This window comes from Platalea leucorodia (genome assembly GCF_965183815.1).
Source record: "Platalea leucorodia genome assembly, chromosome: 22".
NCBI classification, from domain to species: Eukaryota; Metazoa; Chordata; class Aves; order Pelecaniformes; family Threskiornithidae; genus Platalea; species Platalea leucorodia.
The window spans coordinates 2,595,220-2,618,434 of record NC_138844.1 but is presented as its reverse complement, the minus strand read 5'-3'; the positions used below and the strand labels follow the sequence as shown (position 1 = coordinate 2,618,434).

Genomic DNA, 23,215 nt, shown 5'->3' with positions numbered 1-23,215 from the left:
TGTGTCCTGTAATTTTTTGTGTAGTATCATCTGAACTTTGGCTAACTACCCATTTTGGTTACTCACAGTCACATGTCCTCTCCTCTCTCCTCCACTTTCCCCTTGTTTGATCTTTGCACGAAGCTCTTCGCCAAACCTTACATCTCGGAGCCCTCGCACACTTAACCGCTGAGTTATGAATACAGCACTTGAAAAATCAAATAACAAAAGCTGCCTCCATGCAGGATTTTAGACCCTTATTCTCCCTGATTTGGATGGTAAATACTTCAGAGCTCTGGCCCAACAAATGCCATCTTGTCCAGGATTAAATGTAGCAGAGTCACTGCATTTTCTGAAACAATTCAAGTTAAATAGCTAAGGGGAAAGGGTAGTGCTGTTTCTTTTTTACTTACAAGGCCCAAACATTGTAGCAGTGAGACCCAGCCAGTGTAATTAAAAAAAAAATTTAAGAACTTAATCACGCTTTCATCCCAAAATCTTTAGTGGCAAGAATTGTTGCCAATAAATGACTCAATGCAAGTGAAATGAATTGTTGGTTTAAGCCCATTGATCAGAGTAAGTTTAGTATCACAGGATTAATTCCCTCCCCTACACGAGGCACCTTTTCATGAAGGTGGGCAAAGACAAAGCATCTAAGGACACACAGATATTACTGGCGGGAGGACGACCCTTTTAAAAGCATTTTCCCAACTACAAGGCAGAAGAAAAATGTGCTCTTTCCTTCCCTCCCGCTCCCTCAAAAGGGCACATCCAAATCTAGACCCGACTTCTGAGCGCTGCATTTTCTAAGTCACCTACAGCATCATCAACACAGGGAGGAAAGAACGACGAGTCTCTTCAACTGCTTCAAGGCTATTAGACCTCCCTGGATATTAATTACTGGCCTGCTCTTTCCAATCTGTCCAAGCACAGAGGATATTAAGATGTCAGCATGCAGAATACATTCCATAGAGTGCACATTCCTGACGGGAATTAGTGGTTTCTTTTATGAACAGCCCTAAGTTATCCATGTATTATTTCAAAGGAAAAGTAAATGTGGCAGTCTGTGTTTCAGTAGCTAGGCCAAACCTTGAAACACGGCTCTCAGGCGGAGACGGGAGAAAACTACAACAAAGGAGTAGTATAATGGAGACGTGACAGCAGTGGTCGTCTTTCAGAACGCCTTCGTTCAGCCGTCCTTTCAGTTACTGCTCAACACGGGAGCTCAGTTACAGGAACGTCGTTATTAATATGAAAGAAGATGATCTAAGTTACAAAACCCAACAGAAGTTGGATAGGAAGAGCCTAGAATAAGAATACCTGGGGAGAACGCTGCCTGTTCCGCAAGTCACAGGGACGCCGCCTTCAACAGAGTGAACAAAGTAAAATAAGAAAAGACTCCAGCGTAAAACTCCGTGCCCATGCCTAAGAGCACTAAAACCAGTGACCGCTGGAGGGAAAATGCAGAATGCAGTTGCCGAGATGTCAAAGCAGAAACAATCTATTTATGCCCATACTGAATTTCAGGACCAGCGTAGGAAGGTGCACAGAAACACGTGCAGATAGCAATCTAAAGAAAGTAATTTTGCAGAAAAGCCTCACTATACTCACCATAATCATTTCTTAAATGCCCTGGAAAAGAGCACAGCGTGATCCTGATTGCTTAACTGCACTTGAAAAGAGCACAATGTGCTCTTTAGATATTCAAAAATTAGTTTTACACTGATAGAATATCAAGAAAAGACTCAAAAAAATAACATTTAGATTGCATTTACTTTAGTAAATGGAATTTTAAAACACTAAAGCAAATCAGCACCACTTGTGAATATTCTATTTAACCATCCATTCAATCAATAAACCTTCAACTCCCAAAAATATTAAGTCAAGCCATAAAATTCAGGGTTGTTACCCACAAGTGCCACTTTAAAACATTTAGCCAAGCCCACTCCCCATTCCTGAAAGCTCTAAAGGCATTAGGCTGTAAACCAGAAGCTGAGACACCAGGAATACCTAAAAAGAGAAATGAGTACCCACAAAAAAGGCCGTTTTCTAGTGTAGATAAAGCCACGGCAGACTGCGTTAGCTACAAATCACAGAATATTTTGCAGCACCCTCCGGTCTCTGCTCCCGCGGCCGGAAAGCGCCGCGGACGTTTCCCGCAGCCGTCCCGGGACGGCTCAGCACAGATGCAAGGTCTCCACAGTCGAGCGCAGGAAACCGAAGCAGCAGCTGAACACAAGCGAGCAAAGGCCACCTCTCCAAAATCCCTGCTGCCTGCACACATATGGCACCTTCACAGATCAAGAAAACAAACAATCAAACAAAAAAAAGACTCAGTGATTCCAGAAGCAAATATCCTATTAAATTTGAAATTTTCTTTTTTAAAGGAGACTGAGCAGTTACGAGCCCTTTAGGAGGACGAGGCACCTTAACGTCCATCAGCTTTTCCCAAGCTGGCTCTTAGCACAGCTCTTGCAAGCGCTCCGCATCCAGGACACCTGCGTGAGTGTTGCTAGCCCAGCCCCAGCGTGGTGGCCAAGACAGACAGACGTAGGAACCACGCTGCAAGGACCTGTCAGCGCACCAGACTCTTGCCTAACCCCAAGACTAGGATTTCAGCAAACCACATTTGACCTTCGTCTCATTTTGTGTTGCATTTTGCATCTAGTTCTCTTCTTAAAAATCCTTCCAGCTTGGCCAGCTGTCACCAGACCTGCCAGTTTTGCACAGCCCCGAGCTCGACTGAGCCACCTTCCTCACACCGCCTGAAGGTGACACCTACCACCGAGCGTGGCTGGAGGGTTACACGGGGCAGAGGCAGGAGAAGAAAAACTGCCTCCGGGTAAGGATCAAATATGAAAGGTATAAGTGACAAGGTCTGCTAGTACTACCTCTTATTTTGTTATTTGTGGGGCTCTATCAACTACATCATCTGCTGACCTCACCAGCAAATTTCAGCCAAGACAGAAAATGGGAGAGGGAAGGTGTTAAAACCAGATCCAGTTCACCCTAACTCATCAACTGCTTATTAAACACAATCAAAACGTAACGGGTTTATAATTTCTCCACAAGATCCATACAAGATCCTACACATGCTGACTATGAATCTCAGACAGTAATTTATGCTGCCCTTTTAAGCTAAGCAGGACCTGATGACTCTATACCATGGAAGATCTCCAAAACGTAATTGATGCAGACAACCGTGTTGATGTTTAGAAATCCATCCAGAGAATTCAAAAACAACTCCAGGAAAGCATGGCTTAGGAGTGTTTCTTGAATATTCATTAGGCACCCAGAAGACGACACATTTTTAAGACCAACGCACACCTAGAAGATGACTCCATCCAACCCTGCTCGCGCTGCAGGCTTTCTTGGATAATTTTAAAGGCCATGTGGTTTCTCAAAACTATAAAAAGCGATACAAAAGCAACTTTGTACTGGTACCTGGAAAGCCTTTGTTAATGCTTCCCAGAACAAAATCATCCTTTTTCCTGTTGTTCTCTGTACTGACTGCAAAGACGCAACAAAAATCAGTTATCCTTTCCTAGCAACGCAGAGGCAAAGCATCCACAAACAACAGCCAGTGTTTTCACAGCCTTCCGCATGTTATAAATGGTTTTCCCAGTCCCTTCCCTGTAAATAAGCAATACGAGTGGGTAAGTACGGACACTGCACATCTTCCCACCCTCCGAAATAGCGTAATATTTACAGTCAACATCTTGTGAAAGCTGCAGCAAAACCTCATTTTAGGCAAACACACACATCAATTATTTTGAGAGTACTTAAAACGAAAATCCTCTCAAGTCAATACAACAAAAGCAATCACTTAAGATTTGGATATGAATTTAAATTGGCAACTTTTGAAAGAAGCACCTTGTAATTACACATTGAGAAGTTGATGACACCTTTTGTTTACCAAACTAAAAGTTAATTTTGATGGCAAAATTCTACCTGTGAAGTCCAAACACACTGAAAAAACCACCCGCCAGAACACATTCCAGACTACTCACAGGTCAAGAGCTTTAAACCGGGAAAATGCGCATATAAAAACCTATTTTAAATGTCCCATTTAAAAACATGTTCTACAGTTCAGAGATAAACAGCTTGTTCAAAAAGGAGTGGAAGCCAGAGGCAGGTCCCTGCTTCGCTATGCTTTGCATACTTTGGCACCAAACAAGAACAATTTAATGTCTTTCAGATTCCTTCTGCCGCTACCAACGCCAGCTATAAATCTGTTCCAGCACACGAGGGATGCTGTTCAGTTCTTCGACGCTTCCAGCAACTGTACCGAAGAGTATTAGCATTGGTCTCACTCACCCAATTTTCTCTTAGCCGTTTCTTAACCTCGATGCAGAAGATGCTGCAGCTTCCAGCACCCACGTCTTCATGACTAACAAGGACTTTCAAACAAGAGAGAGACAGAGACCTGATGGGATAGGGTGCTAATCATTTAATATCTAGGGTATAATTTATTTACCACTACAAACTTCCAAGCTTTCATAGTACAGTCTTTTTTTCTTAATATGGTATTTGACTTGACAAAGGATTGTTTCTAAACCAAAACGTCATAGAAAACCTCACTCAGGAGAATGTTAACTCATAACTCATTCCACGAGACTCGGTACCGTTCAACGTTTTTATCAATGACCAGAGGGGAAATAGAGCAACTGCCGACTCAGTTTGCAGATCACGAAGCCCCACAAACGGTGAGCAACAGCATGGACAGCGTGTTCATACTGAGCAACGTGACCCGTCTAACAGCGGCCTCAACTCAGGAACACAAAGTCTGTTTTCACAGAGCCCTGTACAAACACACCTGCAGCACAGGGCTGCACCCAAGCAGGCAGGAGAAATCCAAGTTAAAACCTCTTCACGCAATACGGTAGCGAAAAGGATAAAAATACAGTCCAAGGGTGTGTAACAAAGGAACAGCAAATAAGAATAAAGTAGTAAAAAAAGATGTTTATCTCTGTCCATTATATAGATGGAGTCTATTCTAGATTCCTCTACGCAAGTCTTCCAGTCACAAACGTGGAAAATTTTAAGATGCAGAAAGCCGTAACAACACAAAGGGAATGGCAAAATGCCCTACAAGAAGAGAACTCAGAGATCAGACTGTTAAGGCTCTCAAAGAGGTTAGGACTAGGACAGAAATGTTATATATGCCCTCACGTAAGAAGAGGCAGTACTGATGTGTGCTTTGGTGTAGTAGAGGAGGACATAACAAGAAACAACATCTAAAAGCTGAAAATAGAAAAATCTAGAAGAAAAATAAAGGAAAATACACCTTTCAGTGGCCAAACTACCAGAACAATCTACAAAGGAAAACGTTCACCATCACCAGCTGTCTCCAAGAGGAAGAGAGACTGCAGCCAAACGCTAATTCCTGGACTCAAAACTGGGTCAAATGATGGAAGTTGAAGGGTAAGTGATACCTGGTTATTTAAAGCAGACATCCCAATATCAACTTCTGGCTTTAGAACTGGGAACGGCTAAAATCTCAAATGAATTAGTTGCTCATCAAGCTGCTTGAAGGTGGAAAGTACCAAGAATTACTATGGGTTTAAAACTGTACAGTAGGAAAAAAGCTTATGTCAACTGAGGCAATGTGGGCCAAATACTGCAACAGTGCTTTTTGATCGGATGAACTCCTAAAGCTCTACATCCCCACGCAGTGGGTGTTAGGAGACTAGTTAGGAGGGTTTGGTTTGGAGGGGGTGACTCAGAAGAAGCTGAGATAGCTTAGACATGGTTTGTGGGGCTGCAGGATAAAGTGTTTTTCCTATCCAGTTAACCACGGCAATAGAGAACATCACTGCACAAGAGAAGAGAACAGCAGTGACACAGCACAGAGTAGGGAAAGGTACAACCAAGACAGGAAAGAAGGTCTGTAGAAGATTAACTTACCAAGAGTTCCCAAAATTCACACTGAAGTTCAGATTCTCCTGTGATCTTCTAAAAATTTTCCCCTCGTCTTCTCCTCCCCTCCTTGCTCACATAGGCAGGCAAAAATCAGTCACGGTTCTGATGTTCCTGCTTTGCTCAACCGCGAGGTCTGCCCGGCTTGCCAAGGAGGTAAGAGCTGCGTCCTTCCTGTGCTGTGCCTATACCAGAAATTTAACCCTAATCTAATGATAAACGAGGACCTCCAAACAACACTAAGATTTTAGAAAATCCAAGATTAGTGCTTAAATAAGAAAACACGCCATGGAAAGGGCTGCCTCCTGGGCTGCTCTCAACTACATTCGTCAACAGCAAATTCATGCACCAGGATCTTGTATCAGTTGGAAGATCAGGATAACTTATTTTGCACAGACTCCAATCCTATTCTTTCCCTCGTTCCCCCATGTTAACTTTTTCTTCTCCCAATTAGTAAAACTAGGCAAAAGAAAATGACCCTGTTTATTTCCTTGCAGCACAGAGAAAAGTCACCAACTTTGCCACATAACCCACGAGCAGTCCTGGCCTGCCGAAGGATATAAAAATCCACTATGTTTGCCCGAGGCAGCACCTAAGAACTGAACTGAAGTTGAAGCCACTGACAACACGCACTCATTAGAAGGCCAGATTTTAAAACTCCATGCCGTCGGCCCAGATGTCCGGTAAGCCAGACTGCCTAAGCTGCTTGGGAACAAAACTTATCCCTGACATTCTGCCAATTAAAAAGCATAAAATCCCCATGCCATCAGCGCTCAGCTCAACTCGCTGGAAGCGGCAGGACTAGAAGCACAGACCAGCCAGTAACAGCGATGTGCTCAGTTAGCTCTTCAAATCCTTTGGGGGGTGGGGGAAAAACCCATCTATCTTCTTGGCATAAGGAAGAATATGAGAACTGAGGTTCGGACTGGCCACATTTCAACCCAGCTTAGAAAACCAGGCATTTCTGCTTGGTGGAAGTGTTATTCCATTATACAGACTACACAACAAACTAAAAAAACAAGAGACAGAACAGTTTGTGTTCCGTCTGGCTAATGATGCAAGTAAGTGCAATGTACGTAGGAAGAGGAAATTATTGTACACATATACACATATGGCTCGTAATATTTCTGCTTCAACAATGGAAAGGAGGAAGATATAGCAAGAAAACATTTTCTTAACATCTGTGAGTAACTGAGAGCTCCACTGGATTTCAGCGATATGGAGACATCCACAGTATTCGTTCTTTGAGTTCAGTATAGTTAATCTCAAGAATAACATTGTTGCAATTACAAAAATAACACTAAAAATACAGGTACTTATTGCAGCAGTCTCATGTATTCACACAGCTTTCCGTAATGCCTTTAAAATACTCTGTTAGCATAGTCGACAGCTATTGTTCATGATTACTTGAAGGTACGACAGTTCACAAGTTTGTCTCAGCCGCGGGGAAGCCAGTCAATCAAGGAGACGGCAGAGGCAGACAAGTGACAGACATCCCTGCGACAGATAAGTAGCACGATCTTTTAACCGAAGGACTAAGCTTGTCAGCGGCCCACTCAAAAATAACCCCTCCAGCAATGGAGAAGGGAAAAAGGTTGGGATTTATTTGGGTAAGCCATCCAGCAGACTTAACTTACCATATCAGAGCCTGGAGAGAGGAAAGAGGAGGGTCAGTAATATCCTTCCTCCTTCATTTCACCGCCTAAAGCCTCCCTAACAAACTGCTGTGCTGCCCTGGTCAGGGAGAGATCAGGTCTTACTGGACAGAGCAAAGCTAAACGCCGTTCACTGGAGCTGCCCTCAAGTTCAGCACCTGCAAAATACAGTCAAAAGCAGGGGCTTTCCCTTGAGTTTTTCTAAGGTCTGGGAGCAAACAGCAAAAAGACAAGAAGGTCTGCACCCTTTGCGCGGCTTCTAAAGCACACAGCACAGCAAAAGCAGGGCAATCCTATAAAAAAAGAAAGCCCAAAAGCTGCTTAATCACCTCATTGCGGCGATATCCTTCGATGCCATTTCCTGCTCCTTTGGCAATTTCAACTTTCAAACCATCCTTAGCTTCGAGGTTCCTTCCACCCTACCACAGAGAGGACTCGGAATAATTTCTGAGTACATAATCTTTCTCCTCCGCCTCCATACCACGACCTTTATCCTTAAGGATATCTGACTTTCTTATCCTTACACTAGCTACTCTTTTCAACAGGGTTACTTATAACCCCATGACAGTGTCTCTGCTCCCTCTGCAGCTTTCTTTATACCCATCGCATCGTTTTGGCTACAGTTAGGGGAATCCTAGAATCGTTAAGGTTGGAAAAGACCCTTAAGATCATCAAGCCCAACCGTAAAGACTTCTCCACTCCTCAGCTGATCCCTCTGCTCAACAATCCTTCTCCCCTCACCTTTTTACAGACTTCAGATCATTCATACCTTCTTTTTCTCGGCTGGTTTAGGTCCTTTCCGTCCTGAACCAATTTCCCTCCAGTGCTGTACGTTTCCATCCCTGCCTTCCCCGATCGCACCAAGCTTCCTTTGGTCAGGCGCAGGGGAGGGAAGAACAGCTCTCAGCAGCTCTCTCACCTTTAATCCACTTCTCTCCAGGGTATCAGCAGCTCAGAAACCTGAATATCACCTCTGCTAACCCTGCATTGCTAACCTCATCTCTCCTCTGCCCACATCAATGCTCAACTCGCACTCTTGCCAAACTAATCCTCCCAAACCCAGAATCTTTCCAGTTTCTTTCCAGAAAGAAGGCTGATAACAATAAAGAGAACTCTCAAATGCCTTTTTTTCATCCAGTGACTCTCTCCCATCAGCCAGATCACTAATCCCAAGGCATTTGCCTTTCTTCCAAACAGCTAAAAGGTTCCTTTGACCCATACACTTTACTCCTGACCTTTTGTTTCTTTTCCTCTCTTGAGACGGTTACACATCCTTTTACTTCATCAAGAAGATCACAAGTAGATCACCCAAGAACGAAATCCGAGGGATCTCTACAGTCTCCCTCCCCCTCGCCACGCCGCATCCACCCCTGCTTCAAGCCATGTAATTTTAGAGCACCATCTCCCTTTTGTCGAGCCTACTTGGGTCTCAACAGACTAGCAGTAACACGGGGTCCCGTTTATAGTCGCACTTGGTCAAAGGACAGAAATTTCACCTGCTGAAGCTTAGAATTAAAACTGCTAGAAATTGCGTGAAAAAGGCATTCTTAACACCGACAGAAACACTCCTACAAAGGGAGCCTACATACAAATTTGTGACTTCACACTAACAGAGTGTCTTATTTTTGCTGTAGTTTTGAGACCAGTATTTTACAGAGATGATCAAAAGCTGCACACTAAAGGCAGGCGTATTTTTACCTATCCTTAGCAACAGTCACAGCGCAGCTTTCACAGCGGACCTGCACGCACTCAGCATAGCGAGCCATTTCCTTTATTCCACACCGGTGTTATATCTCAAGTGACCTCTGCCTAAATACAGAGAAAAAAGTCAAAAATCTTCTCTGAAAGCAATTTTGATGAAGAAGAAGGAAAAATAAGGTTCAAAAAGCCTTCTTCCACCAATACACTTCAGAAAAATTGTTAGACTGACCAACTGTCAGGGGTAGGTGCACAGGCACTTGAGCTCCCACCAATTCAGTGCGACCTTGGCCCAGTCTCCCTCTCATCAGCTCCTTCATAGCTCATCGTTTTCACTTTCAGTCCTCTGCAAGCCTTAACCAACTCCAAACTGTTCTTCCCAGAGGACCGATTCCTGCTTTCCCTCGAAGGAAGCTTTAACACACAAAATAAAATGTCTTCTCACTGGCAAATTTTCAGGGAGAAAAGAAGAGAGAAGTCACTCTACTATAAAAAAAAAACCCTACCTTTTTATTTTTCACTCTAGTTTATGGGAAAGACAATGAAAGCCTGCTATCTGGCACGGATACAGTCCCAATTAAAAATAGTGCCCTTTCTTAAAGTCAAGGGAAAACAGGGTTGTGACTGGGTTATTGTTTCCGAGCATGCTCGGCAGCTTTGAAGATTTCAGCATCGGGTAATGGAGCCCTGTTTCCTCTCTGACATCACTACACATTCTCCCTGCATGACCAGAGCAATGACACAGTAACAGGTTTTGCTCCTACAATTATTTTTTTTGTGAAGGGGTTGCCCCACAAAGGGACAAAAACGAGGACGCCGAGCAAAAGGCACACGTGAAGAAGTTGTGCAATACGCGACTACAGAGCTTACCCATTTCTTGGGTACATCCTGCAGTACCCAACTTGTTTTAGGTTCCCCATCTCTCCCCTCCCAAAGCAAACTATTACGAAAAATGTATTTTCAAACCCAAGATCTGGCTCACTTAGCTTCCTGAAACAGGAACTTCAAAACCTAATCAGACCATTTCAATATTAATTACGACTCATTTCTTCATTTAAGGAAATGAACGATGCAAACCAGTGCCTGTGTTTCGGGCTGCGTTAGGAAGCCATACCTACAGCCCACAGACAAGGTAACGCAAACGGTGCAGTCAACCACGCCGAGACGTATTTTCTCATGCGTTTCTGAGACGTATTTTCTCGTGTGTTTCTAACAGAGTTTAATAACAACTTATGAAGCACGCATCCCCTAAAACATCCAGAAGGAATAAATGAATTATTACTGGGTGTCCTGACTGTTTTGCAGCTTGCACCTTAATGCTACAATAAGTAGAATTACGCAAGCTTCACAACTATAAAAAACCCTCCCAGATCTGGAGATGAAAGGCAGGAGTTTAGGCGAAAGGCACTACTCCAACTTCGGGTTCCCGAACCAAGGAGGACACGTAAAGCTCATCCATAGCTCCTCTCGAGCTGCGGTTATTCCCACTCCTTTTGTTTTTCTTTCTAACCTCTACACTCTCTCGGGCTGAAGTCAGAAAACAAAATGTCATTGTTTAGGCTTAATGAGTCAACGTTAATTTCCCCATTGTTTATTTAAATCCCCTTTAAAACAGCAGCAGTGGCGGTAATTACGTCGAAATACTAATGCTTTCTTGGGGGGGGGAAGCGAGAAGGAAAACGCGTTTTCCACAAAGGGGCGGCCGGCGCTCGCCGGGGGGACGGCGAAAAACAAACCCCGCGCTCCTGCGGGCGAGGGTTACCTCAGCGGGGCGGCCCCGCCGCCGCGGCCCCGCCGCCGGCCGCTGCCCGCCCGCCCCGGGCCGGCCCCCTCCCGCGGGTCACCTTGACAGCCCGCCCCGGCCCCCCGCGATCGCGCCTTTGTGCCGTTACCCGCCGCCGCGGAGCGCCGGGCCCGCGCACAAAGCCCCGGCGGGAGGGGACGGCCCGCCCCGGCCTGAGGGACCCGCGGCCGCCCCGGGTGGAGCGGGGACCCGCCCGGCGCCGCGGCGCGGCCGTTACCTGGAAGTCCCTGTCCTCGTTGAAGCGGGAGAACCTGTCCGCCATTTTGCGCCGCTCTCGGCCCGGCCCGGCCCGGCCCCGCCGCTCCGGCCGCCTCCCCTCAGCGCCGCGGCAGCGCGCGCCCCGCCTCCCCCGCGCCGGGCCGCTGCGCGCATGCGCGGCAGGCGCAAGTCACGTGGGCGGCCCGGGGAAGCGGGGGAACGACGCCTGACGGCGGCGGGGCGGGGCGCAGCGCGGGCGGGCAGGAGGGCGGGAAGGAGCGGGTCGCTGCTGCCGGGGCAGCGAGGGCGGCGGGCACCGCCGGCCGCACCGCGGAGCCGCCGCCGCCACCGCCTCCTCCTCCGCGGCGGGCCGCGCCCCGCCTCCCAGCTCCGCTGCGGTTGGGGATGGAGCGCGCAGCACGCATGCGCCGCTCCCCCCCTGCGCGCGCACCCTGGCAACCCGCGAGGGCGCGAGCGGCCGTAGCACCGCGGCGTCCCCTGTGCGCATGCGCAGAGCCAGGCGGCGAGGGCTCGACTCGGGGGAACCGGGGGGGGGGGGCCCTTCAGCCTTCCCGCCCTCCCGGCCCGAGCCAATGGGGCTGCCCCAGCCTCTTGAGTGATGGCGGGATGAGCCAATAGGAGCGTGGGCTCGCTACCACCCCCTGGCGTGCGCCACGGGTCACGCTGGCTGCTGGGGGGCGCGTGCGCAGACTGCCCTCAGCGGGGCCGGGCGGGAGGGGGCGGCGAGGGAGGGCCCTGGCCCAGCCAGGCTGGGAGGCTGGGGCCCGCCCCGAGGCGAGGGATGGGGCCCGGGACCAGCCCCGAGGCGGGTGGTGGTGCCCGGGGCCAGCCCTGAGGCTGATGATGGAGCCCAGGGCCAGCCCTGAGGCAGGTGATGGTGCCCAGGGCCAGCCCTGAGGCTGATGATGGAGCCCAGGGCCAGCCCTGAGGCACGTGATGGTACCTGGGGCAGCCCTGAGGCAGGTGATGGTGCCCGGAGCCAGCCCTGAGACTGATGATGGAGCCCAGGGCCAGCCCTGAGGCTCATGATGGTGCCCAGGGCCAGCCCTGAGGTAGGCCATGGTGCCCACCACAAAGCCTGAGCTGGGTCACGGTGCTCGGAGCCAACCCTGAGGTGAAGCACAGTGCCCAGGGCCAGGCGGAGCCATCCCTGTAGCCCTGCTCCCACCCCAGGCCTTCAGCCAGGCCGCAGGGGCCTTTCTTCACCCCCGAGCAGGGAGGCGTCTGCCTGGCTTGCGCAAGCACAGCCAGCTCCCCGTATGTGGTGGCAGAGGAGCAGCGCCCTGCACACGCCACGCAATGCCTGGGGTCTCCGTCTCGCAGCAGCCCACCAGCCTTTGAGCCCAGGGGCTGCGGCAGACAAGGCCCTGCTTTTCCATCCACCACCACAGCTGTTACCAGCTGTCTCTGAGCATGGCCGCGTGCGTCGCCGTCTCTACGCCATCCCTGACAGCAGGAAAACCGGATTCCATCTGTCTCTCCATTCATTCCTTTTCTTTCTCTCACCAGAAGCCTGGCTGCCCAGATCCTGCTTGCATGCTGCCCTCTGCCGCCTCGGCGAGGCAGGGTGAGGAGAGAGGAGTTTGGAAACGGGCCTGTCTGAAGCGTGTTCACCAAACCGCGTGTCCGTGCGTGCCACCGAACGCGTCGATGAGGTGAACCCCTGTGACGGCGAGCGCTGCGCAGTGGGGCTGCGGGTCAGCTGCAGGGGAAGCCGGAGCGGTGGTTGTGCTTTGCGCTAGGCGGTGGAGCTGGTAGCAGAGCTGGCTTGATCCGTTACTGCAGCGTGCCAGGCTGGGCTGCGCTGCCAGAACTCCTGCGTGGAGCTCCCTCGCACATCTGCCTCTGACTTCCCAGGAGGGATGCTGCTCTCATCCTGCTGCCCACCTCAGCAGCCTTGCAGAAATCCCCCTGGGAAATCCCCCTAATCTCGGCTCTCCGGGGACCAGTCAGGCCTGTGTTCATGCTGAGGAGGACCAAAGCAGCCTGCAGAGCCCTCCTGTCCTGCCACTTGTCTGTGCTTTACTCTGCTCCCCCCAAACACCTCAGCGCCGGGGGTCACCCGTCTCGTCCTGCAATCAGGGCCGTGGTCCCACCCATCGTGGGACTGCGGGGCCATCGCCTGGGCTGCCGGTCCTTGCCCTGCTCTGCCTCTCCTCCACGGGTCGTGGTCCCTCTCCCTCTGACATCCCCGCGGCTCCTTGTGCCCCGATGCCTGCCCTGCAGCTTGGCCCCGTGGAGGGTGGAGAAGCTGAGGCAGGGAGGGGAGCAGCCTTTCTCCTTCCAGGAGTCACCGCTGCATTTTCGGAGGGACTGTCCCCCCTTGTCCTCCCGACACACCCAGACGGGCAGGGCAAAGCCGGGATCCCTGCCTGGGGAGCACAGCCACACTGCGAGGAGTGTCCCCGTGGGCGGCTCAGTCGAAGGGACACGTGTGTCCTGCAGCCACCCCACCCGTGGGTCCTGGGTGGGCACCCTGGGCCCTGCTCAGCGCCGGGGCTGTCCCCACGAGAGGGAGCTCCTGCTCCACCCAGGTGGGCAGCGGGATCCCCACCCACACCGTGGGCCCCCCACCCGCTGTGGGGTGGCTGAGCCGGAGGTGTCCCTGCAGGGAGATGGGGCCGTTCCAAGCCGGGTGGGACGAGCCCCGGGGAGGGTGGCAGCTCCCCCAGCAGGACCCGGGCGTGCTGGTGGCTTACGCCCCTTCTCAACACGGCCCCCCCGAAGCCGGTGCTCATCGGCACCAGTGGGTGGGGGGCACCCAGCCCTGCTTGGACTTTGGGGCGAGGGGGATCTGGCACCCTAGGGGTGCTGAGCTGGGGAGGCGGGGTGCCCCCCACACACACTCTGGGGCTGGGCACCCTCCTCAGTGCTGCCTAAAGCCCCTCACCCCCTGCCTCAGTTTCCCTCGGTGCTACAGGGACGAGCAGAGCCTGGCTGTGGCAGCGGGGAGCTGAGGCAGGCACTGAGCCCACACTGGGGGATCAACCCTGGGAGGGCTCGCGCTTCTCTGCCCGAGGTGCTGGACGGGAACAGTGTCACCAGGCCAAGGGACCCCCCACCCCAAGCGCATACGTGTGCGGCGGGCACCTACGGGTGTGAGTGCGTGTGCGAGCAGGGGGAGGCCGGGAACCGGCAGCGAAGGAGGCCTCTTTCTGCGGGCCCGGGGCTGGGAGGCGGAGGCCGGCGCTGCGGCCGCCTGGGCCCCTCTTCGCATGTAAAGCAGCTTTGTGCGGGGGCTGCGGCCCCCCGGCCCCGCTGCCTGCCACGGAGGAGGGAGCCAGTGGGGGGCCAGAAGGAACGGCCCCCCCTCGGCTTCTCCCCACAGCGAGGGCCCGTGCCTGCCGGGGACATGTGCCCGATGGGGACCTGTGGCTGCTGGGGGACAAACCTGCTCTGTGCCCCAGTATCCCTAGCCTGGAGGGGCTGGGCATGGGGACACCTCAGTGTCCCCATGGGGTGCAGGGACAGCTCAGTGTCCTTGTTGGGCACAACTTCGTGCCACTGTCAGGCACAGGGACAGCTTGGTATCCAGCCTCGGGCACGGGGACAGTTCAGTGTCCCCATCAGGCACAGCTTGTGTCCCCACTGGGCACAGGGCCAGCTCAACATCCCCGTTGGGCATACGGACAGCTCAGTGTCCCCATGGGGCACAGGGACAGCTCAGTGTCCTTGTTGGGCACAACTTCATGCCACCATCAGGCATGGGGACAGTTCCATGCCACTCTTGGCACAGGGACAGCTTGGTATCCCCCTTGGGCATGGGGACAGTTCAGTGTCCCCATTGGGCACAGTTCTGTGTCCCCACTGGGCACAGGGACAGCTCAACGTCCCTATCGGGCATGGGCTGTGCCCACTTTGGTCATGGGGTGGCTCATTGTCCCACAGGGACGCCTCAGTGTCCCCGATGGGCTGGGGACAGTTGGAGTGGCAGTGAGACACGGTGGAGGCAGGAATGGGCCTCATGGCCCCGCTGCAGCCCCCCCAGCCCACAGGGGGGATTCGGGTGGTGCTGGGGGACAGGTGGGCACCCAGGGGACCCCGAGGGCCACCCTGGGCCTGTGGCATGGGCTCGCCTGCGTCCCCACACCCAGCGCTGACAAGGGCCGGGTATAAATAGCAGCCAGCTCTATCACCTCCTGTCACATGCCCGGCGCTGGCAGGGTCCCCCCGCCATCGGCCGGGGGCACAGCTGTTCTGGGCATGGGGAGGGACGGCCACGGGGGCACCCCGTCCCCTCCCGCCAGCCGTGCAGCGGGGCACCCCCACTGCGGGGGGCACCGGGGCCATCGACCCCAAATCAGAGCAAAAAGGGAAACTCCCGGGGGGCTGGCGGGGTCCCGCCACCCCTGCCTCGCACCGCCCGCTTCCACGGGCAAAAATTGTCACCGCTCGACCTGCCGGTCCCCGAGGCGGCTCTAAAAATACCGCGTCCTCCTGACAGCGACAGCTGAGGGACGGGGCGGTGGATGCCTTGGGGACCCGCGGGGGGGACCGGGGCCGTGCGGAGGAGCGGGGCTGCCAGCCTGGGGTGCCCCGGCCCCCTGCCACCCGGCCCGCTCCGAGCCGGGATGGTCCCTCTCTCTTGACACGCTCCGTTTCGGGGAGCCCCCAGCATCCCGCCCCGCCAGGCCTGGCCCGCTGCCCCCTTCTCCCACCGGGATGCAGCGAGACGGTGGCCGGCGGCACCATGCCCAGGCCATGCCCGCTCTCGCCCAGCGGCCGCCAGCACGCAGCCTGGCCCCGGCACGCCGCGGCGGCTGTGCCTCTCGCTGTCCCCCCGGCCCTCCCCGAAGCCCCTAATCCATCTCTCGCAGCAGGAGATGCCTAAGCTGCCTTTTCATGCCGGCTCCTCCGCGCGCGAGCTCGCCGCGCTTTCAATACCGGGCGCTGGCAGGAGATGTGTCGGACAAGCTGAAGGGATCCCTCCCCTGCCAGGAAGGTCAAGGTGTGCTTAAGCCAGCTTCCCCCCGCGGGCCAGCGTCCTGCCAGCCCGCCTCGCGGTGCGTTTTGTCCCCCGCCGCCAGTGGGTGGATTTTGGGGAGCCACCGTGGCACCGGGGTTTTGCCACCCCTGGGGGTGTCCGGGCAGCCAGACCCTCATCTCGGGGGGGGCCTGTGCCCCCTGGCTCCTCACAGCCCTCGTCCCGGTGCCGGGTGCCGGGGTTTGGCTAACGCGCCGTGCCCGGTGCCTGCCGGCGCCTCGTGGGCGCCCGCTGCAGCCACGCCAGCAGCGAGGGCTGCCCCTGGTGCTGGGGCACCCCGGGGCTCGGCTCACCCCACGGCTCGCCCCACGGGTGCCCCAGGGCTCGGGTTACCCCCCAGCCCACCTGGCCAGCGCTGCTCACGGACCCCTCCCACCCCACCGAGCCGTTAGACCAGTTTAGACCAGTACAAACCAGGCCTGAGAGGAGCAGGCAGTGGTTCCTGCCCTCCGTAACCCACAGGATAGCCGTGCGTGCAACAAAGCTGGGCGCAGGCGTGCAAACACGCGTGTGCACGTGCGTGCCAGCACCCCTCGACCCCCCAGCCCCGCTCCCGCGTCCCCACGCTCGCCTCACCTGCGGGCGCCGTACGTGCATGCGCACGCGTGTGGATGCATGCGTGTGTGCACGCGTGTGCCCGCTCACGCACGGGGGTGCGGGGGGGCCCCGCGGTGCCGGTGCCGGGGGCCCCGCATCCCTCTCTGTTCCCGTGGTGACGGACCCCCGTCCTCCTCCGCTGGCACCTTGAGCCTGCCGCCAGCCAGGGCCTTTGTGGCTGGTTTTAATTAGAGCCTCTTAAGTGTGAAACAAAGCCAAGGGCAGGGGCCGGGGGGGGCCCTTCCTCCGAGCTCCCGGGGGACCCCCGGGGGTCCCCGTCCTGCCCGGCATCGCCTGGCACAGCTGCTCCGTCCCCCAATTTCTGCTTCGCCCTCCTCCATGCCCGTCCCCACGGGATGGGGGTGGTAGGAGCTGGTGCTGCCAGAGCCCCCCCCCCCCCAAATATTGCCCTCCGGAGCGGTGCTGGCCACCAGCCCAAGCGCTGGGGGTGCTGCCGGGGGTCCGAGGCCAGGACCCGGGGGGTTCCCAGCTGTGTCCCCCATCCCTGGCCCTCCTGGGCCCCCCACAAGCACCCTGGCACCCCACAGCGCTGGGGGGGTCCCAAGGGGAGGGGCTGCACGGGGACCGTGCCCTGCTCCCACGGGGACACCGGAGCCACCAGCCCCTCTGGAGATGGTGGCACCCGTGGGCTGTCCCCTGGCTGGCGGTGACCTGGGGACCCCGGGGTGCTGGGGGTGCCCCTGGGCACCCACCAGCATCCCCCAGTGCTGCACTGGGATGAAGTGAGAGCAGAGCAGTGGGGGGATCGGGACTCCCGGGTCCCCTCCACCCCGAGCAGCTCCTGGGGGTCTGCAAGGGGGAGCCCTGGGGGGAGCTGGGCTTGGCCCTGTACTCCCAGTAACGCCCAGTCTGGCCTGCTGGCAGCACCCACCCGCTCCTGCTGGGTGCCAGTATGGGTCCCTGTCCTCGCAGGGTCCCCTCTGCCTGGGACGCCAACCCCAGACCCCCGCAGGGAAGCTTTTGGGGAGGGGGCGGGACCCGCTCCCACCCAGCACGCCCCTGGCAGCGCCTGGGGACCGGGCTGGCAGCCTGGTGACAGGGAGGAATGGGACCACAGGGATTCCCTGGCCTCCCCGCGTGTCCCTGCGAGGGGACGCCCCTGCGCAGGCGGGACCCCCCGGCTGCCTCCCCGGGGTGTCCCCTGACACCCCCAGCCCCCCCAGGCGTCCCCCCGGGCCGGCTGGCAGGCCTGCTTGGGGTGTACCCCTCCCCAGGAGGGCTCAGCACCCGCTCTGAGTGGGACCACGTCCCCGTGTGTCCCCGGTGCCCAGAGGTCCTGGGGACCCCCTGCCCCGAGCCACCAGCACTGCAGGAGGACGGGGAGCACGGGGACAGCCCCTGCCACCCCCGCTGGAAGTGACATCCCCCCACCCCGGAAAGAAGCCAAAATCCGAAGCTTTTACGAAGCCAAGATCCACGTGGCTGCGCCGACACCCCGCACCCCCTCCGTCCCCGTCCCCGGCTGGCGGGGCTGGGGCGAAGGCCACCGCGCGGGGGTCACACGAGCCAGGCCCTGCAACCGGGGAGCCGGGAAGGGGCCGGGAGGCAGCCGCTCGCCAGGATCCGGCCTCAGCTCCGGCCCCCGCAGCCCGGCGCCCTGCCAGGCCCTGCGCCAGCAGCCTCCCCGGCCGGGGACTCGCTGGGCGGCCGCCAAGCCCCGGCCGTGCCGAGCCGCCCTCCTCGGCGCATGGCGGCCGTGGGCTTGGCGCGGTCCCCAAAGGCAGCACCCCTGGGTGTCCCAGCTGGGGCACGGGTGGGTGCCTGGTCGCTGGCACCCATCCCGCCCCGGTTCGCTCCCCAGGACCGCCGTCCCGGCCTCGTCCGAGGCCACGGGGACCCCCTGCTTCCATCCCCGACCCCTTTGCAAGAACAGGGAGCCCCCAGCATCCTGCCAACCGCCGCGGTGACAACCGGCACGTCCAGGCCGGGAAAGCTGACGGGGTGGCGGGGGGTGCCGGGAGCGGGTGCGCATCGTGTGGCCCGTCCTCCCCCCCCCCCGGGCTTTGATTTCTGGAGCCCCCCCTGCCCTTCCCCCTCGGCCAGGAGCCGCGCAATGGTTTCAATTACGCTCTGAAAGGCGGTGGGGCCCTCTTTTCACGGCAGCCCGGGTTTCTCCTGCTCACAACAAAAGCTTAAGTTACAGGAAAGGGAGAAAAAGGGAGGGAGGACGGCGGAGGGGAAGGAGGCAGCCAGCAGAAAGCCCCTCGCCCCCCCAAAAAGGAGCGGGACGGGCGTGGGGGGCTGCCCGCTGCGGCCCCCCCATCTGCCCCTTCCTTGGGATGCTGCTTTGGGAAGGGAGCCCCCCCCCAGTCCGCTGCCAAAATTTGGGGGGATTGCCCGCAGTTTCCTTCCCTGACGAGGGTCTTCGGTGTGTCCCAGTGCCCCCCAGTATGTCCCAGTGCCCCCCGGTGTGTCCTGGTCCCCCCCCAGTGTGTCCCGGTGTCCCCCCCAGCATCTCCCAGTTCCCCCCAGTGTGTCCCAGATCCCTCCAACATGTCCTAGATCACCCCAGTGTGTCCTGGTCCCTCCCAGTGTGTCCCAGTCCCCCCCCAGTGTGTCCCAGTGCCCCCCAGCGTGTCCCAGTCCCCCCCAGTGTGTCCCAGATCCCCCCAGCATGTCCTAGATCACCCCAGTGTGTCCCGGTCCCTCCCAGTGTGTCCTGGTGTCCCCCTCGATGTGTCCTGGTCCCCCCCTGCCATGTCCTGAATCCCCCCAGTGTGTCCCAGTCCCTCCCAGCGTGTCCCAGTCCCCCCCAGCGTGTCCCGGCCCTCCGGCCCCCTCCCGCCACCCCGGTTTTGGGGACAGAGGTGCCGTTCCCCACGGCTGGGGCGGGAGGTGCGGGCCCACGGCGGGGGACAGGAGGCGGGGTGTCCCCTGCCCCCCCCGGCTGATGGGGGGACGCCGGGGACACCCCTGGCTGTGCGGGGGCCGCGGGGGGCCGGCTCCGGCAGCACCCCAGGGTGGCCGTGGGCCCCCCCACGGGGCGGTGGCATCCCTGTTCCCGTAGCGGGTGGCCAGGACCCGCCGGGGGGCCACGGGGGCTAATGCTGCCCCCGGTGCGCCCCGAGGGGGACGTGGGGACAGCGGGGGACCCGCCGCGGCGTGGCCGTGAGGGGGGTGGGGGGAGCAGCCCCACCGGGGGGGGCACCGGGGGGCCGGGGGACACCGGGGGGGCCACACGGGGGGGCCGGGGGACACCGGGGGGGGACACGGGGAGGGACTTTTCCCCGTGGCCCCGTCCCGACCCCACGCCGCGGGGGGAGATTTCACGGCGCGGAAAAACTTTGCGGGGGGGGGGGGGGGAGGCCCACGCTCCCCCCCCCCCCGGTCCCGGCGGGAGGGGCGGGGCCCGGGGCGGCGGGGGGCGTGGCGAGCGCGCCGTTTGAATGTGATTGGCGGGGCGGGCGGGGCGGGGCGCGGAGTGGGCGGGGCGCGGGGGGGCCGCTCCGCCCGGCGGGGACGCGGCGCTGCCCCGCACAAAGGCGGCGGGAGCGTCCGGTGCGGCCGCTCCGCTCCCCCGGCCCCCCCGGCCCCCCCCGGCCCCCCCGGTACCCCGGCCCCCCGCCAGCGCCACCGCCCGCCCGGGGCTCCGGCACCGGGAGCTGCGCCGCGGAGCACCGGGACGGGACAGCGGGAGCACCGGGACCGCCAAGTCCGGGCAGCGGGAGCAGCGCTGCGGGGCACCGGGAGCGGCTGGGCTGGGCGCCGGGAGCCGTCCCGCCGCGCACGGTAGAGCGGGACACCGGGAGCCGTCCAGGCGGGTACCGGGAGCCGTCCAGGCGGGACCTGAGCGTGTCCGGGCACCGGGAGCCATCCAGGCAGCACCGGGCACGGCAGCTCCGGGCACCGGGAGCCATCCAGGCAGCACCGGGTACGGCAGCTCCGGTCACCGGGAGCCATCCAGGCAGCACCGGGCACGGCAGATCCGGACGGGAGGACCGGCCGGCCGGCTGGGCACCGGGCACGGTAAATCCGGGCGCAGCAGCTCGGGGCACCATGGGCCCCCGCAGCGTGCTGCCCGCCCTGGCCTGGCTGCTGGTGGGGCTGAGCGTGCCGGCGCCGTGCCGGAGCCAGCTGCACGGCGAGAAGGGCATCTCCATCCCCGACCACGGCTTCTGCCAACCCATCTCCATCCCGCTCTGCACCGACATCGCCTACAACCAGACCATCATGCCCAACCTGCTGGGTCACACCAACCAGGAGGACGCGGGGTTGGAGGTCCACCAGTTCTACCCCTTGGTGAAGGTCCAGTGCTCGTTGGAGCTCAAGTTCTTCCTCTGCTCCATGTACGCGCCGGTCTGCACGGTGCTGGAGCAGGCCATCCCGCCGTGCCGCTCCATCTGCGAGCGGGCGCGCCAGGGCTGCGAAGCCCTCATGAATAAATTTGGTTTCCAATGGCCGGAACGATTACGTTGTGAGAATTTCCCCCGGCACGGCGCCGAGCAGATCTGCGTGGGGCAGAACCATTCGGAAGACGGCGGTTCGCCGGCGTTGCTCACCAGCGCCACGCCGTTGGCCGGCCAGGGCACGCCGGGCGCCCCTCGCTACGCCACCCTCGACCACCCCTTCCACTGCCCGCGGGCGCTGAAGGTGCCCAGCTACCTCAACTACAAGTTCTTGGGCGAGAAGGACTGCGCGGCGCCCTGCGAGCCCACCCGTCCCGACGGCCACATGTTCTTCAACGAGGACGAGATCCGTTTCGCCCGTATCTGGATCCTCATCTGGTCCGTCTTGTGTTGCGCCTCCACCTTCTTCACCGTCACCACCTACCTGGTGGACATGCAGCGTTTCCGCTACCCCGAGCGACCCATCATCTTCCTCTCGGGGTGCTACACCATGGTGTCGGTGGCCTACATCGCTGGCTTCATGCTGGAGGAGAGGGTGGTCTGCAACGAGCGTTTCCAGGAGGACGGCTACCGCACGGTGGTACAGGGCACCAAGAAGGAAGGTTGCACCATCCTCTTCATGATGCTCTACTTCTTCAGCATGGCCAGCTCGATCTGGTGGGTCATCCTCTCCCTCACCTGGTTCTTGGCCGCCGGCATGAAGTGGGGCCACGAGGCCATCGAGGCCAACTCCCAGTACTTCCACTTGGCCGCCTGGGCCGTCCCGGCCGTCAAGACCATCACCATCCTGGCCATGGGGCAGATCGACGGGGACCTGCTGAGCGGCGTCTGCTTCGTGGGCCTCAACAACATCGACCCTCTCCGGGGCTTTGTGTTGGCCCCGCTCTTCGTCTACCTCTTCATCGGTACCTCCTTCCTTCTGGCCGGCTTCGTCTCCCTCTTCCGCATCCGCACCATCATGAAACACGGAGGGACCAAAACGGAGAAGCTGGAGCGGTTGATGGTTCGCATCGGGGTCTTCAGCGTCCTCTACACCGTCCCGGCCACCATCGTCATCGCTTGCTATTTCTACGAGCAGGCTTTCCGCGAGCACTGGGAGCGCAGCTGGATCAGCCAGAACTGCAAGAGCTTGGCCATCCCCTGCCCGCTCCACTTCACCCCCCGCATGACCCCCGATTTCACCGTCTACATGATCAAGTATCTCATGACTCTCATCGTGGGCATCACCTCCGGCTTTTGGATATGGTCGGGTAAAACCCTGCACTCGTGGAGGAAGTTCTACACGCGACTCACCAACAGCAAGCAGGGCGAGACGACGGTGTGACCCCCCCAAACCCGGCCGCCGCCGCCCTTCGGCTTGAATTTTTTTTTGGGGGGGGGGGTATTATATATATTTTTATTTTTAGATTTATTAACGTCTAAGGGGTGTCTCTCTTTCTCTTTGATTTTTTTTTTTTTGTAATTAAACCTGTAAATAGCATTTGTAAATTTAATTATATATTTCTATTTAAAACATGAAAAAGGAGAAAAAAAAGGGAGAAAAAGGAGGGGGGAAAAAGGAGGAAAAAAAGAAGGAGGGGGGGAAGGAGGAAAAGGGGGGGAAAGGAGGAAAAGGAGAGGGGAAAAAAGGAGAAAAAGGAGGGGGGGAAAAAGGAGAGAAAAGGAGGGGGGAGGAGAAAAAGGAGCAGGGGAAAAAAGGAGAAAAAGCAGGAAAAAATATATTAAGGGGGGAAGGAGAAAAAGGAGAGGAAAAATAGGAGGGGAGAAAAAGGAGGAAAAAAGGGGGAAAAGGAGCAGGGAAAAAAGTAGAAAAAGGAGAGGAAAAAAAGCAGAGAAAAAGGAGGGAAAATAGGAGAGGGGAAAGGAAGAAAAACGGAGAAAAGGAGGGAGAAGAAGTGGGGAAAAGGATAAAAGAAGGATAAAAAAGAGGAAAAAAGGAGGGGAAAAGGAGAAGGGGGAGAAGCCCCGCGGAGCCGGGAGCGGGGCCCGCCCG

The 23,215-nt window shown here is 57.3% G+C and overlaps 2 protein-coding genes across 4 annotated transcripts in view; one reads left to right on the top strand and one right to left on the bottom strand.

Annotated features, from left to right (window-relative positions):
* Nucleotides 1–11,386, bottom strand: part of GPATCH8 (G-patch domain containing 8) — a 57,677-nt gene extending 46,291 nt beyond the window's left edge. For 2 of the 3 annotated variants that reach the window (XR_014230412.1, XM_082332129.1), the window contains exon 1: nt 11,273–11,386. Coding sequence is in view for 1 of the 3 variants with exons in the window: in XM_082332129.1 (XP_082188255.1) it covers nt 11,273–11,317 (45 nt within the window). In the remaining 2 variants the exon portion in view is untranslated. The remainder of the gene's footprint in view (nt 1–11,272) is intronic. The other variant, XM_082332133.1, reaches the window with a different exon arrangement.
* Nucleotides 11,387–20,872: 9,486 nt separating this feature from the next.
* Nucleotides 20,873–22,690, top strand: FZD2 (frizzled class receptor 2; the record flags this gene model as incomplete). Its single annotated transcript, XM_082331721.1, has 1 exon — nt 20,873–22,690. The coding sequence occupies one exon, from the start codon at nt 20,873–20,875 to the stop codon at nt 22,544–22,546; it is 1,674 nt and encodes a 557-aa protein (XP_082187847.1). The 3' UTR covers nt 22,547–22,690.
* Between the last annotated feature and the right edge of the window lie 525 nt (nt 22,691–23,215).